General features: G+C 43.2%; 1 protein-coding gene across 1 annotated transcript in view; it reads right to left on the bottom strand.

The window, feature by feature from the left end:
* Nucleotides 1-26,272, bottom strand: part of GTSE1 (G2 and S-phase expressed 1) — a 160,353-nt gene that overhangs the window by 22,298 nt on the left and 111,783 nt on the right. Inside the window, exons 10-11 of the mRNA XM_053716605.1 lie at nt 25,676-25,862; nt 25,322-25,471 (exon numbers count right to left, since the gene is read on the bottom strand). Coding sequence (XP_053572580.1) covers nt 25,322-25,471; nt 25,676-25,862 — 337 coding nt within the window. The remainder of the gene's footprint in view (nt 1-25,321; nt 25,472-25,675; nt 25,863-26,272) is intronic.

Here is a 26,272-nt window from a genome sequence, read left to right as displayed (position 1 = left end):
ATTGTTAGCTTAAATTTGAATAATATGCACAAATAAAGCAATCGATTTAGCCCATAAAAATGTCTACCAGTTTTTTAGCCCATAATAAGCCCTATATTCTGTTTGTTTTTGAATAAGAAAATGGCTTACCGGTCCCCATGAGGGGAAATGACAGCCTTCCAGCATTACAGTGTCTTGTTAGAAATATGGCTAGTCATACCTTAAGCAGAAAAGTCTGCTGTTTCCCCCAACTGAAGTTACTTCATCTCAACAGTCCTATGTGGAAACAGCAACCGATTTTAGTTACTGTCTGCTAAAATCATCTTCCTCTTACAAACAGAAATCTTCATCCTTTTCTGTTTCAGAGTAAATAGTACATACCAGCACTATTTTAAAATAACAAACACTTGATAGAAGAATAAAAACTACATTTAAACACCAAAAAACTCTTAACCATCTCCGTGGAGATGTTGCCTGTGCAACGGCAAAGAGAATGACTGGAGTGGGCGGAGCCTAGGAGGAATCATGTGACCAGCTTTGCTGGGACTCTTTGCCATTTCCTGTTGGGGAAGAGAATATCCCACAAGTAAGGATGACGCCGTGGACCGGACACACCAATGTTGGAGAAATTATGTTTTCTCTTGTTAAGTGTATCCAGTCCACGGATCATCCATTACTTATGGGATACCAATACCAAAGCTAAAGTACACGGATGAAGGGAGGGACAAGGCAGGTACTTAAACGGAAGGTACCACTGCCTGAAAAAAATCCTCTCTCCCAAAAATAGCCTCCGAAGAAGCAAAGTATGAAGCGCAGACCAAGACGCCGTCTTGTAAATCTGTTCAACAGAAGCCTCATTTTAAAAAGGCCCAAGTGAAAGCCACAACTCTAGTAGAATGAGCTATAATCCCTTCAGGAGGCTGCTGTTCAGCAGTCTCATAAGCTAAACGAATTATGCTTTTAACCAAAAGAGAGGTTGCTGAAGTCTTTTGACCTCTCCTCTGTCCAGAGTAGAAAACAAACAAAGTAAATGTTTGATGAAAATCTGAAGTAGCTTGTAAGTAAAACTTTAAAGCACGAACCACGTCCAAATTGTGTAATAGACGTTCCATCTTTGAAGAAGGATTAGGATACAAGAATGGAACAACACTCTCTTGAGTGATATTCTTGTTGGATACCACCTTAGGTAAAAAACCCAGTTTTGATACGCAGGACTACCTTATCCGTACGGAGGACCAGATAAGGAGAATCACATTGTAAAGCAGATAACTCTGAGACTCTACAAGCCGAGGAAATATCTACCAAAAAGGAACTTTCCAAGATAAAAAGTTTGATATCTATAGAATGAAGAGGTTCAAACGGAACTCCTTGAAGAACCTTAATAATCAGGTTTAAGCTCCATGGCGGAGCAACAGGTTTAGACACAGGCTTGGTTCTAACCAAAGCCTGACAAAATGTCTGAACGTCTGGAGTATCTGCCAGACGCTTGTGCAAAAGAATAGACAGAGTAGGAATCTGTCCTTTTAAGGAACTAGCTGACAACCCTTTTCTCAAAATCATCTTGGAGAAAAACAGAATTTATGTTTACCTGATAAATTTCTTTCTCCAACGGTGTGTCCGGTCCACGGCGTCATCCTTACTTGTGGGATATTCTCTTCCCCAACAGGAAATGGCAAAGAGCCCAGCAAAGCTGGTCACATGATCCCTCCTAGGCTCCGCCTACCCCAGTCATTCGACCGACGTTAAGGAGGAATATTAGCATAGGAGAAACCATATGGTACCGTGGTGACTGTAGTTAAAGAAAATAAATTATCAGACCTGATTAAAAAAAAACCAGGGCGGGCCGTGGACCGGACACACCGTTGGAGAAAGAAATTTATCAGGTAAACATAAATTCTGTTTTCTCCAACATAGGTGTGTCCGGTCCACGGCGTCATCCTTACTTGTGGGAACCAATACCAAAGCTTTAGGACACGGATGAAGGGAGGGAGCAAATCAGGTCACCTAAATGGAAGGCACCACGGCTTGCAAAACCTTTCTCCCAAAAATAGCCTCAGAAGAAGCAAAAGTATCAAACTTGTAAAATTTGGTAAAAGTGTGCAGTGAAGACCAAGTCGCTGCCCTACATATCTGATCAACAGAAGCCTCGTTCTTGAAGGCCCATGTGGAAGCCACAGCCCTAGTGGAATGAGCTGTGATTCTTTCGGGAGGCTGCCGTCCGGCAGTCTCGTAAGCCAATCTGATGATGCTTTTAATCCAAAAAGAGAGAGAGGTAGAAGTTGCTTTTTGACCTCTCCTTTTACCTGAATAAACAACAAACAAGGAAGATGTTTGTCTAAAATCCTTTGTAGCATCTAAATAGAATTTTAGAGCGCGAACAACATCCAAATTGTGCAACAAACGTTCCTTCTTTGAAACTGGTTTCGGACACAGAGAAGGCACGATAATCTCCTGGTTAATGTTTTTGTTAGAAACAACTTTCGGAAGAAAACCAGGTTTAGTACGTAAAACCACCTTATCTGCATGGAACACCAGATAAGGAGGGGAACACTGCAGAGCAGATAATTCTGAAACTCTTCTAGCAGAAGAAATTGCAACTAAAAACAAAACTTTCCAAGATAATAACTTAATATCAACGGAATGTAAGGGTTCAAACGGAACCCCCTGAAGAACTGAAAGAACTAAATTGAGACTCCAAGGAGGAGTCAAAGGTTTGTAAACAGGCTTAATTCTAACCAAAGCCTGAACAAAGGCTTGAACATCTGGCACAGCTGCCAGCTTTTTGTGAAGTAACACCGACAAGGCAGAAATCTGTCCCTTCAGGGAACTTGCCGATAATCCTTTTTCCAATCCTTCTTGAAGGAAGGATAGAATCCTAGGAATCTTAACCTTGTCCCAAGGGAATCCTTTAGATTCACACCAACAGATATATTTTTTCCAAATTTTGTGGTAAATCTTTCTAGTTACAGGCTTTCTGGCCTGAACAAGAGTATCGATAACAGAATCTGAGAAACCTCGCTTCGATAAAATCAAGCGTTCAATCTCCAGGCAGTCAGCTGGAGTGAAACCAGATTCGGATGTTCGAACGGACCCTGAACAAGAAGGTCTCGTCTCAAAGGTAGCTTCCAAGGTGGAGCCGATGACATATTCACCAGATCTGCATACCAAGTCCTGCGTGGCCACGCAGGAGCTATCAAGATCACCGACGCCCTCTCCTGATTGATCCTGGCTACCAGCCTGGGAATGAGAGGAAACGGCGGAAACACATAAGCTAGTTTGAAGGTCCAAGGTGCTACTAGTGCATCCACTAGAGCCGCCTTGGGATCCCTGGATCTGGACCCGTAGCAAGGAACTTTGAAGTTCTGACGAGAGGCCATCAGATCCATGTCTGGAATGCCCCATAGTTGAGTGACTTGGGCAAAGATTTCCGGATGGAGTTCCCACTCCCCCGGATGCAATGTCTGACGACTCAGAAAATCCGCTTCCCAATTTTCCACTCCCGGGATGTGGATAGCAGACAGGTGGCAGGAGTGAGACTCCGCCCATAGAATAATCTTGGTCACTTCTTCCATCGCTAGGGAACTCCTTGTTCCCCCCTGATGGTTGATGTACGCAACAGTCGTCATGTTGTCTTTTATAAGTATCAGAGCTCCTCTCACATGCGACTGCATGCCATGCCTCTCAAAAACAAGTGCGCAACACCGGCGCGAAAATGAGACTCTGCCTATGCTTTGGGAAAGCCCCTAAAGAATAAGGTGTCTAAAACAGTGCCTGCCGATATTATTATATCAAAATACCCAGAATAAATGATTCCTCAAGGCTAAATAAGTGTTAATATCAATCGATTTAGCCCAAAAAATGTCTACAGTCTAAATAAGCCCTTGTGAAGCCCTTATTTACAATCGTAATAAACATGGCTTACCGGATCCCATAGGGAAAATGACAGCTTCCAGCATTACATCGTCTTGTTAGAATGTGTCATACCTCAAGCAGCAAAGGACTGCAAACTGTTCCCCCAACTGAAGTTAATTGCTCTCAACAGTCCTGTGTGGAACAGCCATGGATTTTAGTTACGGTTGCTAAAATCATTTTCCTCATACAAACAGAATTCTTCATCTCTTTTCTGTTTCTGAGTAAATAGTACGTACCAGCACTATTTGAAAATAACAAACTCTTGATTGAATAATGAAAAACTACAGTTAAACACTAAAAAACTCTAAGCCATCTCCGTGGAGATGTTGCCTGTACAACGGCAAAGAGAATGACTGGGGTAGGCGGAGCCTAGGAGGGATCATGTGACCAGCTTTGCTGGGCTCTTTGCCATTTCCTGTTGGGGAAGAGAATATCCCACAAGTAAGGATGACGCCGTGGACCGGACACACCTATGTTGGAGAAAGATAGTATCCTGGGAATCCTGACTTTACTCCATGACTAACCCTTGGATTCATATCAATAAGATATTTATGCTATATCTATGTTAAAATTTTCCTAGTGACAGGCTTTCATGCCTGTATTAAAGGTATCAATGACTGACTCGGAGAAGCCATGCTTTGATAACATCAAGCGTTCAGTCTCCAGGCAGTCCATCTCAGAGAAGTTTAATTTAGATGGTTGAAAGGATCCTGAGGTAGAGGGTCCTGTCTCAGAAGCAGAGACCATGATGGAAAGAATGACATGTCCACCAAATCTGCATACCAGGTCCTGCGTGGCCACGCAGGCGCTGTTAAAAACACCAAGCACTCTCCTGCTTGATCTTGTGCAAAGACCTCCGGAGGGAATTCCCACTTCCCCGGGAGAAAAAGTCTGACGAAAATCACCTCCCAGTTCTCAACACCTGGGATATGGAGAGTTGATAGACAAGAGAGAGTCTCTGTGCAGTGAATTATTTTAAGACTTCTAACATCGCTAGGGAACTTCTGTTCCCCCTTGATGGTTGATGTAAGCCACAGTCGTGATATTGTCCGACTGAATCGAATGTACCTCAGAGTTGCTAACTGAGGCCAAGCCTAAAGAGCATGGAATATCGCTCCCAGTTCCAGAATATTTATTAGAAGGAGGGTCTCCTGAGTCCACTATCCCTGAGTCTTCAGGGAGTCCCAGACTGTATCCCAACCTAAAAGGTTGGCATCTGTTGTAACAACTGTCCCATCTGACCTGCGGAAGGTCATACCCTTGGACAGATGGACCCGAGATAGCCACCAGAGAAGAGAATCTCTGGCCTCTTGGTCCAGATTTAAGAAGGACAAATCTGTGTAATCCCCGTTCCATTGACTGAGCATGCATAGTTGCAGCAGTCTGAAATGTAGGCGTGCAAACGGTACTATGTCCCTTGCCGCTACCATTAGGCCGATTACATTCATGTACCGAGCCACCGAAGGGTGCGGATGGAATGAAGAACACGGCAGTAATTTAGAAACTTTGACAACCTGGACTCCGTCAGGTAAATTTTCATTTCTACAGAATCTATCAGAGTCCCTAGGAAGGAAACCCTTGAGATTGGGGATAGAGAACTCTTTCCTTGTTCACTTTCCACCCCTGCAATCTCAGAAATGCAAGTACTACATCCGTATGAGACTTGGCAATTTGGATGTTCGACGCCTAAATAAGGGGCCACTTCCATGCCCCGCGGCCTAAGGACCGCCAAAGCGACCCCAGAACCTCCATAAAGATTCTTGGGGCTGTAGTTAACCCAATGGAAAGAGCAAAAAACTGGTAATGTCTGTCTAGAAAGGCAAACCTGAAAAACGATGGTGATCCTTATGCATCGTTATGTGAGGATAAGTATCCTTCAAATCCATTGTAGTCCTCTATTGACTCTCCTGGATCATAGTTAAGATGGTACGAATAGTTTCCATCTTAAATGATGGAATTCTAAGGAATCTGTTTAAGATCTTTAAATCCAAAATAGGTCTGAAGGTTCCCTCTCCTTGGGAACCACAAACAGATTTGAGAAAAACTCTGTCCCTGGTTCCTGTCTTGGAACTGGATGGGTCTCGTACACAATGTAAGAATGCCTCTTTCTTTATCTGGTGTACAGATAATTGTGAAAGGTAAAATCTCTCCTTTTTCGGAGGGGAAGCTTTGAAATCCAGAAGATATCTCTGGGATATAATTTCCAATGCCCAGGGATCCTGGGCATCTCTTGCCCATGCCTGGGCGAAAAATTAAAGTCTGCCCCCTACAGGATCCGTTACCGGATAGGGGACCATTCCTTCATGCTGTCTAAGAGGCAGCAGCAGGCTCCTTGGCCTGCTTATCTTTGTTCCAGGTCCGTTTGTCTCCAGACCGTCATGGACTGAGCAAAAATACCCTCTTGATTTGCCTTAGAGGAAGTTGATGCCACACCTGCCTTGAAGTTTCGAAAGGCACGAAAATTAGACTTTTCTGGCCCTTGACTTGGACCTGTCCTGAGGAAGGGCATGACCTTTTACTCCAGTGATATTAGCAATGATCTCCTTCAAACCAGGCCCTAATAGGGTCTGCCCCTTGAAGGGAAGTTAAGTAGCTTATTTATTAAAGTCACGACAGCTGACCATGATATAAGCCATAGCGCTCTGCGCGCCAGTATAGTAAAAACAGAATTCTTAGCCGTTAATTTAGTCAAATGAACAAAGGCATCAGAAACAAAGGAATTGGCTAGCTTAAGTGCTCTAAGCTTGACAAGTATATTCATCCAATGGAGTCGCTACCTGTAAAGCCTCATCCAGAGACTCCAACCAGAACGCCGCAGCAGCAGTGACATGCATGCAAGGGCTGCAGGATAAAACCTTGTTGAATAAACATTTTCCTAAGGTAACCCTCTAATTTTTTATACATTGGATCTAAAAAAGCACAACTGTCCTCGACAGGGATAGTGGTACGCTTAGCTAGAGTAGAAACTCTCTCCACCTTAGGGACTGTCTGCCATAAGTCCCGTGTGGTGGCATCTGTTAGAAACATTTTTCTAAAAATAGGAGGAGAAGAGAATGGCACACCTGGTCTATCCCATTCCTTATTAATAATTTCTGTAAACCTCTTTAGGTATTGGAAAAACATCAGTTCACACCGGCACTGCATAGTATTTATTCAGTCTACACAATTTCTCTGGCACTGTGATTGTAACAGTCATTCAGAGCTGCTAAAACCTCCCTGAGCAACAAGTGGAGGATCTCAAGCATACATTTTAAATGTAGAAATATCGGAATCAGGTTAAATCATCTTCCCTGAGTCAAAAATATCACCCACAGACTGCATATTGTGAGGCAGCATCAGACATGGTTCTTGAAGCATCTGTATGCTCTATCTACCCCCAGAGCTATCTTGCTTTCCTTTAATTTCAGGTAGTCTGACTAATACCGCTGCCAGAGTATTATTCATAAATTTCGCCATGTCTTGTAAAATAAACGCTATGAGCGCCCTTGATGTACTTGGCGCCATTTGAGCGTGAGTCCCTGAAGCGGGAGTCGAAGAGTCTAACACGTGGGGAGAGTTAGTCGGCATAACTTCCCCCGTGACAGAATCCTCTGGTAAAATAAATGCTATGGGCGCCCTTGATGTACTTGGCGCCATTTGAGCGCGAGTCCCTGAAGCGGGAGTCAAAGGGTCTGACACGTGGGGAGAGTTAGTCGGCATAACTTCCCCCTCGACAGAATCCTCTGGTGATAATGTTTTTAAAGACAAAAAAACATAATTTATGCTTACCTGATAAATTTATTTCTCTTGTAGTGTATTCAGTCCACGGGTCATCCATTACTTATGGGATATATTCCCTTCCCAACAGGAAGTTGCAAGAGGATCACCCAAAGCAGAGCTGCTATATAGCTCCTCCCCTCACATGTCATATCCAGTCATTCGACCGAAACAAGACAAGAAAAGAGAAACCATAGGGTGCAGTGGTGACTGAAGTTTTAATTAAAATGTAGATCTGCCTTAAAAAAGACAGGGCGGGCCGTGGACTGAATACACTACAAGAGAAATAAATTTATCAGGTAAGCATAAATTATGTTTTCTCTTGTTAAGTGTATTCAGTCCACGGGTCATCCATTACTTATGGGATACCAATACCAAAGCTAAAGTACACGGATGATGGGAGGGACAAGGCAGGAACTTAAACGGAAGGAACCACTGCCTGAAGAACCTTTCTCCCAAAAACAGCCTCCGAAGAAGCAAAAGTGTCAAATTTGTAAAATTTTGAAAAGGTGTGAAGCGAAGACCAAGTCGCAGCCTTGCAAATCTGTTCAACAGAGGCCTCATTATTAAAGGCCCAGGTGTAAGCCACAGCTCTAGTGGAATGAGCTGTAATTCTTTCAGGGCGCTGCTGTCCAGCAGTCTCATAGGCTAAACGTATTATGCTACGAAGCCAAAAGGAGAGAGAAGTTGCCAAAGCTTTTTGACCTCTCCTCTGTCCAGAGTAAACGACAAACAGGGAAGAAGTTTGACGAAAATCTTTAGTTGCCTGTAAATAGAACTTCAGGGCACGGACTACGTCCAGATTATGCAAAAGTCGTTCCTTCTTTGAAGAAGGATTAGGACATAATGATGGAACAACAATTTCCTGATTGATATTCCTGTTAGAAACTACCTTAGGCAAAAACCCAGGTTTAGTACGCAGAACTACCTTGTCTGAATGGAAAATCAGATAAGGAGAATCACAATGTAAGGCAGATAACTCAGAGACTCTTCGAGCCGAGGAAATAGCCATCAAAAACAGAACTTTCCAAGATAAAAGCTTAATATCAATGGAATGAAGGGGTTCAAACGGAACACCTTGAAGAACTTTTAGAACCAAGTTTAAGCTCCACGGCGGAGCAACAGTCTTAAACACAGGCTTAATCCTAGCCAAAGCCTGACAAAAAGCCTGGACGTCTGGAACTTCCGCCAGACGTTTGTGTAAAAGAATAGACAGAGCAGAAATCTGTCCCTTTAACGAACTAGCAGATAAGCCCTTTTCTAAACCCTCTTGTAGAAAAGACAATATCCTAGGAATCCTAACCTTACTCCATGAGTAACTCTTGGATTCGCACCAATATAAATATTTACGCCATATCTTATGGTAAATTTTTCTGGTAACAGGCTTCCGTGCCTGTATTAAGGTATCAATAACTGACTCCGAGAAGCCACGCTTTGATAGGATCAAGCGTTCAATCTCCATGCAGTCAGCCTCAGAGAAATTAGATTTGGATGGTTGAAAGGACCTTGTATTAGAAGGTCCTGCCTCAGAGGTAGAGACCAAGGTGGACAGGATGACATGTCCACTAGGTCTGCATACCAGGTCCTGCGTGGCCACGCAGGCGCTATCAGAATCATCGATGCTCTCTCCTGTTTGATCTTGGCAATCAGTCGAGGCAGCAGTGGAAACGGTGGAAACACATAAGCCATGTTGAAGACCCAAGGGGCTGCTAGAGCATCTATCAGCGCCACTCCCGGGTCCCTGGACCTGGATTCGTAACGAGGAAGCTTGGCGTTCTGGCGAGACGCCATGAGATCCAGTTCTGGTTTGCCCCAACGACGAATCAGTTGAGCGAACACTTCCGGATGAAGTTCCCACTCCCCCGGATGAAAAGTCTGGCGACTTAGAAAGTCCGCCTCCCAGTTCTCCACGCCTGGGATGTGGATCGCTGACAGGTGGCAAGAGCGAAACTCTGCCCAGCGAATTATCTTTGAGACTTCTAACATCGCTAGGGAACTCCTGGTTCCCCCTTGATGGTTGATGTAAGCCACAGTCGTGATGTTGTCCGACTGAAATCTGATGAACCTCAGTGTTGCTAACTGAGGCCAAGCTAGAAGAGCCTTGAATATTGCTCTTAATTCCAGAATATTTATTGGGAGGAGTTTCTCCTCCTGAGTCCACGATCCCTGAGCCTTCAGGGAGTTCCAGACTGCGCCCCAACCTAGAAGGCTGGCATCTGTTACAATCGTCCAGTCTGGCCTGCGAAAGGTCATGCCCTTGGACAGATGGACCAGAGAAAGCCACCAGAGAAGAGAATCTCTGGTCTCTTGATCCAGATTTAGTAGAGGGGACAAATCTGAGTAATCCCCATTCCACTGACTTTGCATGCATAATTGCAGCGGTCTGAGATGCAGGCGCGCAAATGGCACTATGTCCATTGCCGCTACCATTAAGCCGATTACTTCCATGCACTGAGCCACTGACGGGCGTGGAATGGAATGAAGGACACGCCAAGCATTTAGAAGTTTTGACAACCTGGACTCAGTCAGGTAAATTTTCATCTCTACCGAATCTAGAGGAGTCCCTAGGAAGGAGACTCTTGTGAGTGGTGATAGAGAACTCTTTTTCCACGTTCACCTTCCACCCATGCGACCTCAGAAAAGCCAGAACTATCTCTGTATGAGACTTGGCAATTTGAAAGCTTGACGCCTGTATCAGGATGTCGTCTAGATACGGAGCCACCGCTATGCCTCGCGGTCTTAGAACCTCCAGAAGTGAGCCCAGAACCTTTGTAAAAATTATCGGGGCCGTAGCTAACCCGAAGGGAAGAGCTACAAACTGGTAATGCCTGTCTAAAAAGGCAAATCTTAGGTACCGATAATGATCTTTGTGAATCGGTATGTGAAGGTAGGCATCCTTTAAGTCCACTGTGGTCATGTACTGACCCTCTTGGATCATGGGTAGGATGGTTCGAATAGTTTCCATTTTGAATGATGGAACTTTTAGGAATTTGTTTAAGATCTTTAAGTCCAAGATTTGTCTGAAGGTTCCCTCTTTCTTGGGAACCACAAACAGATTTGAGTAAAAACCTTGCCCTTGTTCCGTCAGCGGAACTGGGTGGATCACCCCCATTACTAGGAGGTCTTGTACACAGCGTAGAAATGCCTCCTCCTTTATTTGCTGATATCCTTGAAAGATGAAATCTCCCTTGTGGAGGAGAAGCTTTGAAGTTCAGAAGATATCCCTGAGATATGATCTCCAACACCCAGGGATCCTGGACATCTCTTGCCCACGCCTGGGCGAAGAGAGAAAGTCTGCCCCCCACCAGATCCGTTTCCGGATAGGGGGCCAACCCTTCATGCTGTCTTAGGGGCAGTAGTAGGCTTCCTGGCCTGTTTGCCCTTGTTCCAGGACTGGTTAGTTTTCCAGGCCTGTCTGTAACGAGCAACAGTTCCCTCCTGTTTTGGAGCTGAGGAAGTTGATGCTGCTCCTGCCTTGAAATTTCGAAAGGCACGAAAATTAGACTGTTTGGCCTTTGATTTGGCCCTGTCCTGAGGAAGAGTATGACCCTTACCTCCAGTAATGTCAGCGATAATTTCTTTCAAACTGGGCCCGAATAAGGTCTGCCCTTTGAAAGGAATATTAAGTAATTTAGATTTAGAAGTCACGTCAGCTGACCAGGATTTAAGCCATAGTGCTCTGTGCGCCTGGATGGCGAATCCGGAGTTCTTAGCCGTTAGTTTAGTTAAATGTACAATGGCATCAGAAACAAATGCATTAGCTAGCTTAAGTGCTTTAAGCTTGTCCATAATTTCATCCAATGGAGCTGAGTGAATGGCCTCTTCTAGAGACTCAAACCAGAATGCCGCAGCAGCAGTGACAGGCGCAATGCATGCAAGGGGCTGTAAGATAAAAACTTGTTGAACAAACATTTTCTTAAGGTAACCCTCTAATATTTTATCCATTGGATCCGAAAAAGCACAACTAACCTCCACCGGGATAGTGGTACGCTTAGCTAAAGTAGAAACTGCTCCCTCCACCTTAGGGACCGTCTGCCATAAGTCCCATGTAATGGCGTCTATTGGAAACATTTTCCTAAATATAGGAGGTGGGGAAAAGGGCACACCGGGTCTATCCCACTCCTTGCTAATAATTTCTGTAAGCCTTTTAGGTATAGGAAAAACGTCAGTACACACCGGCACCGCATAGTATCTATCCAGCCTACATAATTTCTCTGGAATTGCAACTGTGTTACAGTCATTCAGAGCCGCTAAAACCTCCCCTAACAATACACGGAGGTTCTCAAGCTTAAATTTAAAATTAGAGATCTCTGAATCCGGTTTCCCTGGATCAGATCAGTCACCCACAGAATGAAGCTCTCCGTCCTCATGTTCTGCAAACTGTGACGCAGTATCTGACATGGCTCTCACAACACCAGCGCGCTCTGTCCTTATCCCAGAGCAATCGCGCTTGCCTCTTAATTCTGGCAATTTAGATAATACTTCTGTCAGAGTATTATTCATAATAGTAGCCATGTCTTGTAAAGTGATTTGTATAGGCGTCTCTGAAGTACTTGGCGCCACAATATCACGCGCCTCCTGAGCGGGAGGCGAAGGTACTGACACGTGAGGAGAGTTAGTCGGCATAACTTCCCCCTCGTTGTCTGGTGATAATTCTTTTATAGATAAAGACTGACCTTTATTATTTAAAGTGAAATCAATACATTTAGTACACATATTTCTATGGGGCTCCACACTGGCTTTCAAACATAGTGAACAAACAGATTCATGTGTGTCAGACATGTTTAAACAGACTAGCAATGAGACTAGCAAGCTTGGAAAACACTTTAAAATAAATTTTCAAGCAATATAGAAAACGCTACTGCGCCTTTAAGAGCACAAAAACTGTCACAGTTGAAATAATGAACCAAATCAGTTATAGCAACCAAATTTTCACATCAAATGTATTAAGTTAGCAGAGCATTGCACCCACTTGCAAATGGATGATTAACCCCTTAATAGCCAAACCGGATAATTAATAAGCAAAAAAACCACGTTTTTAACACAGTCAAACACACTGTCACAGGTCTGCTGTGACTGATTACCTCCCTCAAAATGACTTTTGAAATCTCCTGAGCTCTCTAGAGACGTCCTGGGTCATGCAGGAAGAAGCAGGAAGACTGTGACTGAATTTTTACTGCGCAAAAAAGCGCTAAAATAGGCCCCTCCCACTCATTATTACACAGTGGGAAACCTCAGTTAACTGTTTCTATGCAGAAATATAAGTCAGCCATGTGGAAAATTCATGCCCCAATAAGTTTTATCACCAAAGTACCTCACAAAAACGATTAAACATGCCAGCCCTTTTTAGCCCTTTAGAGATGTCCTGTAGTATTCATGGGACTGCTGAGGGAAGCTGGATGATTCATTTTGTAATTTTAACTGCGCAAAAAAGCACTAAAATAGGCCCCTCCCACTCATATTACAACAGTGGAAAGCCTGAGGAAACTGTTTCTAAGCAAAATTTAAGCCAGCCATGTGGAAAAAACTAGGCCCCAATAAGTTTTATCACCAAACATATATATATAAAAACGATTAAACATGCCAGCAAACGTTTTAAATTACACTTTTATAAGAGTATGTATCTCTATTAATAAGCCTGATACCAGTCGCTATCACTGCATACCTTATTGCAGGAAAACCTGCACGCCATTCCCTCTCTGAAGTTACCTCACTCCTCAGAATATGTGAGAACAGCAATTGATCTTAGTTACTTCTGCTAAGATCATAGAAAACGCAGGCAGATTCTTCTTCTAAATACTGCCTGAGATAAACAGTACACTCCGGTACCATTTAAAAATAAACTTTTGATTGAAGAAATAAACTAAGTATAAAACACCACACTCCTCTTACGACCTCCATCTATGTTGAGTTGCAAGAGAATGACTGGATATGGCAGTTAGGGGAGGAGCTATATAGCAGCTCTGTTGTGGGTGAACTCTTGCAACTTCCTGTTGGGAAGGAGAATATCCCATAAGTAATGGATGATCCGTGGACTGGATACACTTAACAAGAGAAATGTAATTTTGAAAAAGGCTTAGTTTTACAGAATATTAAGAAGCATGTGCGTGTACAGAAAGTGATAGGGATATCGGATTTTCCTGCAAATTTTAATAGGATGTGGTGTCAAAGAACAAAACTAGCCATTTCAAATCTAAAATTAAACAAACGAGCAATTTCTCATACATTTTATACTCTGCAGCTGGTACAATGAGTTACTGGAAACACATTACACTGTTCCTTTAACCATTTTATATAATATTGAACACCTAGAAGCAGCTGCTAACCTCATTTTGCTAAAGAGATGTCAGGCCTCACAGATCCGTTTCTCTGAGCTAATAAGATTGCAGCTAAATAAAACGGAAGAACTATGTGAATGTAAAAAAGCTGACATTTTGTAAAATTCTAGGATGACTTTTGGGGATGAAAATAAAAAAGCACTAAAGATAATACTATATGTGTTTGCATAGTGCTAGAAGCATACACTCAAAATACTTACAACTACCACTTTGACATGAGAATTTTGTGTAATTAAAAAAAAAAAAATATTGTTGCAGGGGGGGTTTATTCCTACTTTTTTTTCCAAACATTACAGGATGTAAAATGGAAAAAAATGTAGTCTGATTTTTAATTGGTAAAGTTTACAGAACTAGAGAAATCATAGGTTTTAACATTTTGGTAAAGATGTGCAGATATTTATGAAATGATTCCATGTGGTTTACCATGTATGCTTAAATGTTTTCTACGATTGGTTTCTCATGTGGGTATTTATGAAAACAATTTCCTGAAAAGTGCACTGGTCTGCTGAGAGGAAGAAAAAAAAAAAAACATAATTTATGCTTACCTGATAAATTCCTTTCTCCTGTAGTGTAGTCAGTCCAAGGGTCATCATTACATCTGGGATATTAACTCCTCCCCAACAGGAAGTGCAAGAGGATCACCCAAGCAGAGCTGCTATATAGCTCCTCCCCTCTACGTCACACCCAGTCATTCGACCAAGAACCAAACGAGAAAGGAGAAACTATAGGGTGCAGTGGTGACTGGAGTATAATTTAAAAATTTAGACCTGCCATAAAAACAGGGCGGGCCGTGGACTGACTACACTACAGGAGAAAGGAATTTATCAGGTAAGCATAAATTATGTTTTCTCCTGTTAAGTGTAGTCAGTCCACGGGTCATCATTACTTCTGGGATACCAATACCAAAGCTAAAGTACACGGATGACGGGAGGGACAGGCAGGATATTTATACGGAAGGGACCACTGCCTGAAAAACCTTTCTCCCAAAAACAGCCTCCGAAGAAGCAAAAGTGTCAAATTTGTAAAATTTGTAAAAAGTATGAAGAGAAGACCAAGTTGCAGCCTTGCAAATCTGTTCAACAGATGCCTCATTCTTAAAGGCCCAAGTGGAAGCCACAGCTCTAGTAGAATGAGCAGTAATTCTTTCAGGAGGCTGCTGTCCAGCAGTCTCATAGGCTAAACGTATTATGCTACGAAGCCAAAAAGAGAGAGAGGTAGCAGAAGCTTTTTGACCTCTCCTCTGTCCAGAATAAACGACAAACAGGGAAGAAGTTTGGCGAAAATCTTTAGTTGCCTGTAAATAAAATTTCAGGGCACGGACTACATCTAGGTTGTGCAGAAGTCGTTCCTTCTTTGAAGAAGGGTTAGGACACAATGATGGAACAACAATCTCTTGATTGATATTCTTGTTAGTGACAACCTTAGGTAAGAACCCAGGTTTAGTACGCAGAACTACCTTATCTGAATGAAAAATCAGATACGGAGAATCACAATGTAAGGCTGATAACTCAAGAGACTCTACGAGCCGAGGAAATAGCCATTAAAAACAGAACTTTCCAAGATAACAATTTAATATCAATGGAATGAAGGGGTTCAAACGGAACACCCTGTAAAACGTTAAGAACTAAATTTAAGCTCCATAGTGGAGCAACAGTTTTAAACACAGGCTTAATCCTGGCCAAAGCCTGGCAGAAAGCCTGAACGTCTGGAACTTCTGACAGACGTTTGTGTAAAAGAATGGACAGAGCTGAGATCTGTCCCTTCAAGGAACTAGCAGATAAACCCTTTTCTAAACCCTCTTGTAGAAAAGACAATATCCTAGGAACTATGTCCATTGCCGCTACCATTAAGCCGATCACCTCCATGCATTGAGCCACTGACGGGTGTTGAATGGAATGAAGGACACGGCAAGCATCTTGAAGCTTTATTAACCTGCCTTCTGTCAGGTAGATCTTCATTTCTACAGAATCTATAAGAGTCCCCAAGAAGGGAACTCTTGTGAGTGGAAAGAGAGAACTTTTCTCTTCGTTCACCTTCCACCCATGCGACCTTAGAAAAGCCAGAACTAACTCTGTATGAGACTTGGCAGTTTGAAAGCTTGACGCTTGTATCAGAATGTCGTCTAGGTACGGAGCCACCGAAATTCCTTGCGGTCTTAGTACCGCCAGAAGGGCGCCCAGAACCTTTGTGAAGATTCTTGGAGCCGTAGCCAATCCGAATGGAAGAGCTACAAACTGGTAATGCCTGTCTAGGAAGGCAAACCTTAGATACCGGTAATGATCTTTGTGAATCGGTATGTGAAGGTAAGCGTCCTTTAAATCCACTGTGGTCATGTACTGACCCTTTTGGATCATGGGTAAGATTGTCCGGATAGTTTCCATTTTGAACGATGGAACTCTTAGGAATTTGTTTAGGATCTTTAAATCCAATATTGGTCTGAAGGTTCCCTCTTTATTGGGAACCACAAACAGATTTGAGTAAAACCCTTGTCCGTGTTCCGACCGCGGAACTGGGTGGATCACTCCCATTAGTAAAAGATCTTGTACACAGCGTAGAAACGCCTCTTTCTTTATCTGGTTTGTTGACAACCTTGAAAGGTGAAATCTCCCTTGTGGAGGAGAAGCTTTGAAGTCCAGACGATATCCCTGAGATATGATCTCCAACGCCCAGGGATCCTGGACATCTCTTGCCCAAGCCTGGGCGAAGAGAGAGAGTCTGCCCCCCACTAGATCCGTTTCCAGATCGGGGGCCCTCACTTCATGCTGTCTTAGGGGCAGCAGCAGGTTTTCTGGCCTGTTTGCCCTTGTTCCAGGACTGGTTAGGTTTCCAGCCCTGTCTGTAGCGAGCAACAGCTCCTTCCTGTTTTGGAGCAGAGGAAGTTGATGCTGCTCCTGCCTTGAAGTTACGAAAGGCACGAAAATTAGACTGTCTAGCCCTTGGTTTGGCTCTGTCTTGAGGCAGGGCATGGCCTTTACCTCCCGTAATATCAGCGATAATTTCTTTCAAACCGGGCCCGAATAATGTCTGCCCCTTGAAAGGTATGTTAAGTAATTTAGATTTAGAAGTTACATCAGCTGACCAGGATTTTAGCCACAGCGCTCTGCGCGCCTGAATGGCGAATCCGGAATTCTTAGCCGTAAGTTTAGTTAAATGTACTACGGTATCAGAAATAAATGAATTAGCTAGCTTAAGGGTTTTAAGCTTGTTTGTAATCTCATCTAATGGAGCTGAGTCAAGGGTCTCTTCCAGAGACTCAAACCAAAATGCTGCCGCAGCCGTGACAGGCGCAATGCATGCAAGGGGTTGCAATATAAAACCTTGTTGAGCAAACATTTTCTTAAGGTAACCCTGTAACTTTTTATCCATTGGATCTGAAAAAGCACAGCTATCCTCCACCGGGATAGTGGTACGCTTAGCTAAAGTAGAAACTGCTCCCTCCACCTTAGGGACCGTTTGCCATAAGTCCCGTGTGGTGGCGTCTATTGGAAACATTTTTCTGAATATAGGAGGGGGTGAGAAAGGCACACCTGGTCTATCCCACTCCTTAGTAACAATTTCAGTAAGTCTCTTAGGTATAGGAAAAACGTCAGTACTCGTCGGTACCGCAAAATATTTATCCAACCTACACATTTTCTCTGGTATTGCAACTGTGTTACAATCATTCAGAGCCGCTAACACCTCCCCTAGTAATACACGGAGGTTTTCCAGCTTAAACTTAAAATTTGAAATGTCTGAATCCAGTTTATTTGGATCAGATCCGTCACCTGCAGAATGAAGCTCTCCGTCCTCATGTTCTGCAAATTGTGACGCAGTATCTGACATGGCCCTAATATTATCAGCGCACTCTGTTCTCACTCCAGAGTGATCTCGCTTACCTCTAAGTTCTGGTAATTTAGACAAAACTTCAGTCATAACATTAGCCATGTCCTGTAGTGTGATTTGTAATGGCCGCCCTGAAGTACTCGGCGTTACAATATCACGCACCTCCCGAGCGGGAGATGCAGGTACTGACACGTGAGGCAAGTTAGTCGGCATAACTTCCCCCTCGTTGTTTGGTGAATGATGTTCAATTTGTACAGAATGACTTTTATTTAAAGTAGCATCAATGCAATTAGTACATAAATTTCTATTGGGCTCCACCTTGGCTTTTGCACATATTGCACAGAGATATTCCTCTGAGTCAGACATGTTTAACAAACTAGCAATTAAACTAGCAAGTTTGGAAATACTTTTCACTCAATTTACAAGTAATAAGAAAAACGCACTGTGCCTTTAAGAAGCACAGAAAAAAACTATGACAGTTGAATAGCAATGAACCGGAGAAATTATAAAAACCAAATTTTTCCCGGTAAAGGCATAAATTTAGCAAAGGATTGCCCCCATTAGCAATGGATAACTAACCCTTAATAGCAGAAAAAAATGTACAAAATATAAACGTTTTTTATCACAGTCAAAGCACAATCTCACAGGTCTGCTGTGAGTGATTACCTCCCTCAAAATAATTTTTGAAGACCCTTGAGCTCTGTAGAGACGATCCGGATCATGCAGGGAAAGAAACAGACTTTTGACTGAATTTCTGATGCGTAGCAAAAGCGCCAAAATAGGCCCCTCCCCCTCACACACAGCAGTGAGGGAAGTTCAGTAAACTGTCTTAAATTAAAAGAAACGACAGCCAAGTGGAAAAACAGAATTTATGTTTACCTGATAAATTACTTTCTCCAACGGTGTGTCCGGTCCACGGCGTCATCCTTACTTGTGGGATATTCTCTTCCCCAACAGGAAATGGCAAAGAGCCCAGCAAAGCTGGTCACATGATCCCTCCTAGGCTCCGCCTACCCCAGTCATTCGACCGACGTTAAGGAGGAATATTTGCATAGGAGAAACCATATGGTACCGTGGTGACTGTAGTTAAAGAAAATAAATTATCAGACCTGATTAAAAAAACCAGGGCGGGCCGTGGACCGGACACACCGTTGGAGAAAGTAATTTATCAGGTAAACATAAATTCTGTTTTCTCCAACATAGGTGTGTCCGGTCCACGGCGTCATCCTTACTTGTGGGAATCAATACCAAAGCTTTAGGACACGGATGAAGGGAGGGAGCAAATCAGGTCACCTAAATGGAAGGCACCACGGCTTGCAAAACCTTTCTCCCAAAAATAGCCTCAAAAGAAGCAAAAGTATCAAACTTGTAAAATTTGGTAAAAGTGTGCAGTGAAGACCAAGTCGCTGCCCTACATATCTGATCAACAGAAGCCTCGTTCTTGAAGGCCCATGTGGAAGCCACAGCCCTAGTGGAATGAGCTGTGATTCTTTCGGGAGGCTGCCGTCCGGCAGTCTCGTAAGCCAATCTGATGATGCTTTTAATCCAAAAAGAGAGAGAGGTAGAAGTTGCTTTTTGACCTCTCCTTTTACCGGAATAAACAACAAACAAGGAAGATGTTTGTCTAAAATCCTTTGTAGCATCCAAATAGAATTTTAGAGCGCGAACAACATCCAAATTGTGCAACAAACGTTCCTTCTTTGAAACTGGTTTCGGACACAGAGAAGGTACGATAATCTCCTGGTTAATGTTTTTGTTAGAAACAACTTTTGGAAGAAAACCAGGTTTAGTACGTAAAACCACCTTATCTGCATGGAACACCAGATAAGGAGGAGAACACTGCAGAGCAGATAATTCTGAAACTCTTCTGGCAGAAGAAATTGCAACTAAAAACAAAACTTTCCAAGATAATAACTTAATATCAACGGAATGCAAGGGTTCAAACGGAACCCCCTGAAGAACTGAAAGAACTAAATTGAGACTCCAAGGAGGAGTCAAAGGTTTGTAAACAGGCTTAATTCTAACCAGAGCCTGAACAAAGGCTTGAACATCTGGCACAGCAGCCAGTTTTTTGTGAAGTAACACCGACAAGGCAGAAATCTGTCCCTTCAGGGAACTTGCAGATAATCCCTTTTCCAATCCTTCTTGAAGGAAGGATAGAATCCTAGGAATCTTAACCTTGTCCCAAGGGAATCCTTTAGATTCACACCAGCAGATATATTTTTTCCAAATTTTGTGGTAAATCTTTCTAGTTACAGGCTTTCTGGCCTGAACAAGAGTATCGATAACAGAATCTGAGAACCCTCGCTTCGATAAAATCAAGCGTTCAATCTCCAAGCAGTCAGCTGGAGTGAAACCAGATTCGGATGTTCGAACGGACCCTGAACAAGAAGGTCTCGTCTCAAAGGTAGCTTCCAAGGTGGAGCCGATGACATATTCACCAGATCTGCATACCAAGTCCTGCGTGGCCACGCAGGAGCTATCAAGATCACCGACGCCCTCTCCTGATTGATCCTGGCTACCAGCCTGGGGATGAGAGGAAACGGCGGGAACACATAAGCTAGTTTGAAGGTCCAAGGTGCTACTAGTGCATCCACTAGAGCCGCCTTGGGATCCCTGGATCTGGACCCGTAGCAAGGAACTTTGAAGTTCTGACGAGAGGCCATCAGATCCATGTCTGGAATGCCCCACAGCTGAGTGACTTGGGCAAAGATTTCCGGATGGAGTTCCCACTCCCCCGGATGCAATGTCTGACGACTCAGAAAATCCGCTTCCCAATTTTCCACTCCTGGGATGTGGATAGCAGACAGGTGGCAGGAGTGAGACTCCGCCCATAGAATGATTTTGGTCACTTCTTCCATCGCTAGGGAACTCCTTGTTCCCCCCTGATGGTTGATGTACGCAACAGTTGTCATGTTGTCTGATTGAAACCGTATGAACTTGGCCCTCGCTAGCTGAGGCCAAGCCTTGAGAGCATTGAATATCGCTCTCAGTTCCAGAATATTTATCGGTAGAAGAGATTCTTCCCGAGACCAAAGACCCTGAGCTTTCAGGGATCCCCAGACCGCGCCCCAGCCCATCAGACTGGCGTCGGTCGTGACAATGACCCACTCTGGTCTGCGGAATGTCATCCCTTGTGACAGGTTGTCCAGGGACAGCCACCAACGGAGTGAGTCTCTGGTCCTCTGATTTACTTGTATCTTCGGAGACAAGTCTGTATAGTCCCCATTCCACTGACTGAGCATGCACAGTTGTAATGGTCTTAGATGAATGCGCGCAAAAGGAACTATGTCCATTGCCGCTACCATCAACCCGATCACTTCCATGCACTGAGCTATGGAAGGAAGAGGAACGGAATGAAGTATCCGACAAGAGTCTAGAAGTTTTGTTTTTCTGGCCTCTGTCAGAAAAATCCTCATTTCTAAGGAGTCTATTATTGTTCCCAAGAAGGGAACCCTTGTTGACGGGGATAGAGAACTCTTTTCCACGTTCACTTTCCATCTGTGAGATCTGAGAAAGGCCAGGACAATGTCCGTGTGAGCCTTTGCTTGAGGAAGGGACGACGCTTGAATCAGAATGTCGTCCAAGTAAGGTACTACAGCAATGCCCCTTGGTCTTAGCACAGCTAGAAAGGACCCTAGTACCTTTGTGAAAATCCTTGGAGCAGTGGCTAATCCGAAAGGAAGCGCCACGAACTGGTAATGTTTGTCCAGGAATGCGAACCTTAGGAACCGATGATGTTCCTTGTGGATAGGAATATGTAGATACGCATCCTTTAAATCCACCGTGGTCATGAATTGACCTTCCTGGATGGAAGGAAGAATAGTTCGAATGGTTTCCATCTTGAACGATGGAACCTTGAGAAACTTGTTTAAGATCTTGAGATCTAAGATTGGTCTGAACGTTCCCTCTTTTTTGGGAACTATGAACAGATTGGAGTAGAACCCCATCCCTTGTTCTCTTAATGGAACAGGATGAATCACTCCCATTTTTAACAGGTCTTCTACACAATGTAAGAATGCCTGTCTTTTTATGTGGTCTGAAGACAACTGAGACCTGTGGAACCTCCCCCTTGGGGGAAGTCCCTTGAATTCCAGAAGATAACCTTGGAGACTATTTCTAGCGCCCAAGGATCCAGAACATCTCTTGCCCAAGCCTGAGCGAAGAGAGAGAGTCTGCCCCCCACCAGATCCGGTCCCGGATCGGGGGCCAACATTTCATGCTGTCTTGGTAGCAGTGGCAGGTTTCTTGGCCTGCTTTCCCTTGTTCCAGCCTTGCATTGGTCTCCAAGCTGGCTTGGCTTGAGAAGTATTACCCTCTTGCTTAGAGGACGTAGCACCTTGGGCTGGTCCGTTTCTACGAAAGGGACGAAAATTAGGTTTATTTTTTGCCTTGAAAGGCCGATCCTGAGGAAGGGCGTGGCCCTTACCCCCAGTGATATCAGAGATAATCTCTTTCAAGTCAGGGCCAAACAGCGTTTTCCCCTTGAAAGGAATGTTAAGTAGCTTGTTCTTGGAAGACGCATCAGCCGACCAAGATTTCAACCAAAGCGCTCTGCGCGCCAAGCAAACCCAGAATTCTTAGCCGCTAACCTAGCCAATTGCAAAGTGGCGTCTAGGGTGAAAGAATTAGCCAATTTGAGAGCATTGATTCTGTCCATAATCTCCTCAAAAGGAGGAGAATCACTATCGACCGCCTTTATCAGATCATCGAACCAGAAACATGCGGCTGTAGCGACAGGGACAATGCATGAAATTGGTTGTAGAAGGTAACCTTGCTGAACAAACATCTTTTTAAGCAAACCTTCTAATTTTTTATCCATAGGATCTTTGAAAGCACAACTATCCTCTATGGGTATAGTGGTGCGTTTGTTTAAAGTGGAAACCGCTCCCTCGACCTTGGGGACTGTCTGCCATAAGTCCTTTCTGGGGTCGACCATAGGAAACAATTTTTTAAATATGGGGGGAGGGACGAAAGGAATACCGGGCCTTTCCCATTCCTTATTAACAATGTCCGCCACCCGCTTGGGTATAGGAAAAGCTTCTGGGAGCCCCGGCACCTCTAGGAACTTGTCCATTTTACATAGTTTCTCTGGGATGACCAACTTGTCACAATCATCCAAAGTGGATAATACCTCCTTAAGCAGAATGCGGAGATGTTCCAACTTAAATTTAAATGCAATCACATCAGGTTCAGCCTGTTGAGAAATGTTCCCTGAATCAGTAATTTCTCCCTCAGACAAAACCTCCCTGGCCCCATCAGACTGGGTTAGGGGCCCTTCGGAAATATTATTATCAGCGTCGTCATGCTCTTCAGTATCTAAAACAGAGCAGCCGCGCTTACGCTGATAAGTGTTCATTTTGGCTAAAATGTTTTTGACAGAATTATCCATTACAGCCGTTAATTGTTGCATAGTAAGGAGTATTGGCGCGCTAGATGTACTAGGGGCCTCCTGAGTGGGCAAGACTCGTGTAGACGAAGGAGGGAATGATGCAGTACCATGCTTACTCCCCTCACTTGAGGAATCATCTTGGGCATCATTGTCATTATCACATAAATCACATTTATTTAAATGAATAGGAATTCTGGCTTCCCCACATTCAGAACACAGTCTATCTGGTAGTTCAGACATGTTAAACAGGCATAAACTTGATAACAAGTACAAAAAACGTTTTAAAATAAAACCGTTACTGTCACTTTAAATTTTAAACTGAACACACTTTATTACTGCAATTGCGAAAAAACATGAAGGAATTGTTCAAAATTCACCAAATTTTCACCACAGTGTCTTAAAGCCTTAAAAGTATTGCACACCAAATTTGGAAGCTTTAACCCTTAAAATAACGGAACCGGAGCCGTTTTGAACTTTAACCCCTTTACAGTCCCTGGTATCTGCTTTGCTGAGACCCAACCAAGCCCAAAGGGGAATACGATACCAAATGACGCCTTCAGAAAGTCTTTTCTAAGTATCAGAGCTCCTCTCACATGCGACTGCATGCCATGCCTCTCAAAAACAAGTGCGCAACACCGGCGCGAAAATGAGGCTCTGCTTATGCTTTGGGAAAGCCCCTAAAGAATAAGGTGTCTAATACAGTGCCTGCCGATATTATTATATCAAAATACCCAGATAAAATGATTCCTCAAGGCTAAATATGTGTTAATAATGAATCGATTTAGCCCAGAAAAAGTCTACAGTCTTAATAAGCCCTTGTGAAGCCCTTATTTACTTGCTGAATAAACATGGCTTACCGGATCCCATAGGGAAAATGACAGCTTCCAGCATTACATCGTCTTGTTAGAATGTGTCATACCTCAAGCAGCAAGAGACTGCACACTGTTCCCCCAACTGAAGTTAATTGCTCTCAACAGTCCTGTGTGGAACAGCCATGGATTTTAGTGACGGTTGCTAAAATCATTTTCCTCATACAAACAGAAATCTTCATCTCTTTTCTGTTTCTGAGTAAATAGTACATACCAGCACTATTTCAAAATAACAAACTCTTGATTGAATAATAAAAACTACAGTTAAACACTAAAAAACTCTAAGCCATCTCCGTGGAGATGTTGCCTGTACAACGGCAAAGAGAATGACTGGGGTAGGCGGAGCCTAGGAGGGATCATGTGACCAGCTTTGCTGGGCTCTTTGCCATTTCCTGTTGGGGAAGAGAATATCCCACAAGTAAGGATGACGCCGTGGACCGGACACACCTATGTTGGAGAAAACAGTGCCCAAAAAATTTTTCACCCAGTACCTCAGATAATTAAACGATTTAGCATGCCAGAAAAAACGTTTAAAATCAAATAACATGAAATGTCATTAAACAGCCTGTTGCTAGACGTTCCCACTGCAAGTTAGGCTAAAAGTTATATGCATATAGTATTATCCCAGTGAAGTGCCATTCCCCAGAATACTGAAGTGTAAACATATATACATAACAGCCTGATACCAGTTGCTACTACTGCATTTAAGGCTGAACTTACATTATATCGGTATTGGCAGTATTTTCTCAGTCAATTCCATTCCTCAGAAAATAATATACTGCAACATTCCTCTTTGCAGGTGAACCTGCCCGCTGTCCCCTGACCTGAAGTTTACCTCACTCCTCAGAATGGCAGAGAACAGCAAAATGAATCTTAGCTACGCCGGCTAAAATCATCCAAAAACTCAGGTAGATTCTTCTTCAAATTCTACCTGAGAAGGAACAACACACTCCGGTGCTGTTTTAAAATAACAAACTTTTGATTGAAGATATAAAAACTAAGTATAATCACCACAGTCCTCTCACACATCCTATCTATTAGTTGGGTGCAAGAGAATGACTGGGTGTGACGTAGAGGGGAGGAACTATATAGCAGCTCTGCTTGGGTGATCCTCTTGCACTTCCTGTTGGGGAGGAGTTAATATCCCAGAAGTAATGATGACCCGTGGACTGACTACACTTAACAGGAGAAAACTGAAATTTTGGTGCAACACACTAAACTAGCTCTAGGGAGGAAGAAGCGTGAACACTCACCTGACCAGTTTGTACTGCTTTAAATGGCATTAACTTTTTGTTAAAGTCAGGTGTGTTGGAAAGATCAATGAGAGGCTGACTATCGCTTCCTATGGATGAAGGTTTACGTACTTTACTATCACTTCCGGCTTCAATGTCAATCAGCAAACCCTGGAAAAATAATTTAAAAAAATGAGCTAAATAAAAGGTTACAAAAACATACCACCAGTCATCTTATATAGTCATTATTTATAGAATTGTAATAAAAGCTCATGGTACCAAGTAGCAGGAAGGAGAGAGAAAACAAACATGCTAAATATTTGTGCAAACAATTTATAGAGTATAGTACCTAGAATGACTGAAGTACATTTTTACCTCTGTGCTTTGAGGAAATGCCACTGGTTTTTCTATTTCACCAAAGTCAACTAAATTGTTTTTCTCTTCGGGAGAGAAATTCAAGGAACACGCTACAGCAACAGATGAAGCATCAACATTCTCTTCTTCACAGGAAGAACAGGGACTTTTAACCACCCCAGTATTACTTCCTTCAGTTGCAGCTGACCTGTAATACCAAAAAGGGTTAAAATCACACGAGCACAGCTACATAGAATGTTGGAAATAGCACTGCAAACACATTCACTTTTAAAATACAAATCAATAATTATTATCACCAAATTACCAGAAATTAGTATCTGGATAAGCAGCATTGACTTAAATGGACATAATACTCATATGCTAAATCACTTGAAACTGATGCAGTATAACTGTAAAAAGCTGACAGGAAAATATCACCTGAGCATCTCTATGTAAAAAAGGAAGATATTTTACCTCACAATCTCCTCAGCTCAGCAGAGTTAGTTCTGTGTAAAAAGTTATACTCAGCTGCTCCCAGCTGCAGGTAAAAATAAAATAAAAAATGAAGACATGAACAGAAGCCAATCAGCATCAGCAGTGCTGAGGACATGAACTCTT

This window comes from Bombina bombina, chromosome 6, assembly GCF_027579735.1.
Source record: "Bombina bombina isolate aBomBom1 chromosome 6, aBomBom1.pri, whole genome shotgun sequence".
In the NCBI taxonomy this organism is placed as follows: Eukaryota; Metazoa; Chordata; class Amphibia; order Anura; family Bombinatoridae; genus Bombina; species Bombina bombina.
The sequence above is the reverse complement of the archived record's forward strand: the minus strand, read 5'-3'. Positions and strand labels throughout refer to the sequence as shown.